General features: G+C 35.8%; 1 protein-coding gene across 2 annotated transcripts; it reads left to right on the plus strand.

The window, feature by feature from the left end:
- The first annotated feature begins 625 nt into the window (after nucleotides 1-625).
- Nucleotides 626-2950, plus strand: LOC107816527 (uncharacterized). 2 transcript variants are annotated; one of them, XM_016642251.2, is made up of 4 exons: nucleotides 626-769; nucleotides 1585-1796; nucleotides 2169-2349; nucleotides 2466-2950. In XM_016642251.2, exons 1-4 carry the CDS (start codon nucleotides 736-738, stop codon nucleotides 2657-2659), a joined length of 621 nt encoding a protein of 206 aa, XP_016497737.1. In that variant the 5' UTR covers nucleotides 626-735; the 3' UTR covers nucleotides 2660-2950. The 2 variants fall into 2 exon arrangements, with proteins under 2 accessions (XP_016497737.1, XP_075110995.1); XM_075254894.1 differs by having other exon boundaries at nucleotides 2886-2950.
- The last annotated feature ends 220 nt before the right edge of the window (nucleotides 2951-3170 follow it).

Genomic DNA, 3170 nt, shown 5'->3' on the forward strand with positions numbered 1-3170 from the left:
TTTAGAATTAAATAAGAAATTAAAAACTAAAATAAAATAATAAAATAAAAAGTTATAAAGAAAATAAGTTAAAATAAAAACAAAAAGGAAAGAAAATAAAGATTAACCTTGTAATTATATTGTGTAACTTACTTTAGAGAGTGTAATTACACCTATCCAATTATACCTTTACTTGGCCAGATAAATACACCAAACTGTATAATTACACCTACTTACGCCAAAATCCAATTTCTATATGACTTTCCAAATAGGCTCCAAGTAATTTCTTGGTCAAACAAAATATCAAACATTATAATTATAGTTAATTACCCCAAATCCAATTCCCTCTCTCCAAACATGCTCTAAACCATTTAGAAGTTGGTCATTAAAATCTACTCCCTCCGTTCTAATTTATGTGAACCTGTTTGACTGGACACAGAGTTTAAGAAAAAAATGAAGACTTTTGGAATTTGTGGTCCTAAACAAGTCCAAATGGGGCCCAGAGTATTTGTGTGGTTATAAAAACTTCTCATTAAGGGTAGAGTTGTAACTTTAAGCTAAATTGTTACCAAATTTAAAAAGGGTTCATTCTTTTTGGAACGGACCAAAAAGAAAATAGGTTAAAATAAAATGCAACTCTACTAACACAACTACTATATATACATCTCTGTTTTATTCTAATTAACATCCTCAGAAACTTTGTGACCACACGATTTCAATTTCTCTCCTCTACATCGACACAGCTGAATCCCACCCATGGCTGAGAACCCTAATTGCTCTGTTTATGTTGGTATGTCTTTTTTCTCTCTCTCCATATCTATGCCCTATTTTTCATGGTTTTTATTCTTCATGCTCAGATCTAAGTTGCATATTTCTTTTGTTTGATTTCTGAATTTATTTTCCTTTTTAATAAACAAAGCAGCAATTTTTTTTTTTTTTGATATTTTAGCTGTAAAGTGTCTTTTTTTTGTGGTTATGTTTTCCGATTTGCTTGGTCATGTGTTTACGTTCTGGATTTTGGGGTGGGGAGGTTGGGGGAGGAACAAATTTAAGCTTTATCTTTTTGGGGTTTTAAACTCTGAATGTTTAGCTCAGTTTGGGGATTTACTTCTAATTGTCCTCTATGAATCCTATAATTGCAGATTGGTTATGTTTATGCGTGCAAATAATGTTGATTAAATTATAAAATCTTAGTTTTGGCTTTTCAATGAATTGTTTTGTTTCTGCGGCGTTTAGCTTTGCAATGCTTAAAAAGCGGGAAAACATATTTTACAAAAATGCTTCTTTTTTGTTCGTGAAGCAGTAAGAGTTCAGTTACAATTTTACCCTCCACCAAAGGTTTGTGACTGGGACTTGCTAGGCTACTTAGTTATCACCAATATATTAGTTTGGTTGAATTGTTTACTTAGTTGCATACAAGTTTGGTTAATCTGTGTTTATTAGGATAGCTAATTTTGTTGAGGTTTCTCACATGGAAATCTGTGTTAATCTGTGTTATCTTTGGGAGAGTGCGTTTAACATATGCATTTCTGATTGATAGCAGATTTAGTTTGTGTTTTGTTGTGAATGATTTGCTAACATAGGTTTGAAACTTTTTTGTTGTAGGAAATTTGGACGAGAGAGTAAGCGATCGTGTACTATATGACATTCTAATTCAAGCAGGGCGTGTTGTTGACCTGTACATTCCTCGTGACAAGGAAACTGATAAGCCTAAAGGTTTTGCCTTCGCTAAATATGAGACAGAGGAGATTGCAGGCTATGCTGTGAAGCTTTTCTCTGGTTTAGTGACGCTTTACAATAGAACGTTAAAATTTGCGGTAAGTCCTTGTTATCCGTCCCTTGAGCTGGCTAAAAGGGTCAGTTTTATTGATATCGTTTGGTGAATTTATGTGTTCTGGTATTATAAGCTTCTGTAGCGCTTGCAAACCTAAGGTATGGGTTTACCTCCTCTCCAACAGAACCAGCCTATGCATAGATAATAGATAATCTTGGCAGTGAGATGTTCTTCGGTAGAGATCCTCGGAGTGTCTATTGATGTTGGCTTATGAATTGAGAGATACGCCAGACATATGTTCTTTCAGTTAACACTGCGGGCTGGCAGTTGGAATTTGTGGTTTTGAGGAGGGAAAGTCTACAGAAGCATTTTGATTTGCTTATGTTGTGTATTGACGTTTAATTTTTCTAAACAGATATCTGGGCAAGACAAGCCCTCTAATAACTCATCAATTGCGACACCACCACCTAGCTTAAATATCCCCGCCAGACCAAGGACTCTTCATGTACCTTATAATGATAAGGAAATTTCACCAAATTCTGTGAGATTGTCAACCTCATGCCGATTTTCAGAGCACCAAACTAACTTCACACAAGGTGATGCATGCTTTTTAGTGAAGTCATTATTTTATGCTGTTAGTCCCTTTTTGTTTTTTACTTTATCCTCGTTGAGTCTTGACTTACATGTTTATAATTGTTTTTTCTCTATTCAGTTCCAGTTCCTCCGGGTGTTTCAGTAAACCAATCTAACGGGTATAGATCGCCTTACGATGGATATAGATCACAGTATGATGGCAACAATTATGATTACGGTCGAAGAGTATTTGGGGATGCTTTGGATAGTATAACACGCTCTAGGTTGGGCCGATATGATACCCTTAACCCGACCAGTTATCCTTCTTATTGATGTTTAGCTTAGCTCTTGGTCGTGAGAGAGCTCTGACCTGTCTTCATCTAAGTTGTGTAGGTGTATTGGTACTTTGGGGAGCTTGTGTGAGGTGCTTTAGATTTAGTTTTGTGTCTGTTTGTTGTTCATTGTTGTGGTAGTTTGTCTCTGGTTATGCGCCCGATGTCTGAACTCTTGAATCTATGTGTTATTGTTCTTTAATGCATCTGTATAATATGTATTTCAGTGGCCAGAACTGCATCTTTGTAATTGTCTGTCTGAAAGGTTCAAAGATTTGGATCTTGCTTCTGCTATCTTTCCTCTTTCCTTCACTTACCTGCTCAAGTGCAGCCCCAGCTGTCACCCCTCCTCTTTTCCCTCAAAGATCTGTGGAGATGGACATATTTAGATTTTGCTTATTTGTGATATGTGATTCACTTATTGGTTCTTGGAGATTAAAGTTGCTTCCTATTGGTGTGTGGTATGACGTTATGAGCTTTGGCATGTATGTATGCTGATACTAGAATAGATG

Source organism: Nicotiana tabacum, chromosome 6 (assembly GCF_000715075.1).
Source record: "Nicotiana tabacum cultivar K326 chromosome 6, ASM71507v2, whole genome shotgun sequence".
Lineage (NCBI taxonomy): Eukaryota > Viridiplantae > Streptophyta > Magnoliopsida > Solanales > Solanaceae > Nicotiana > Nicotiana tabacum.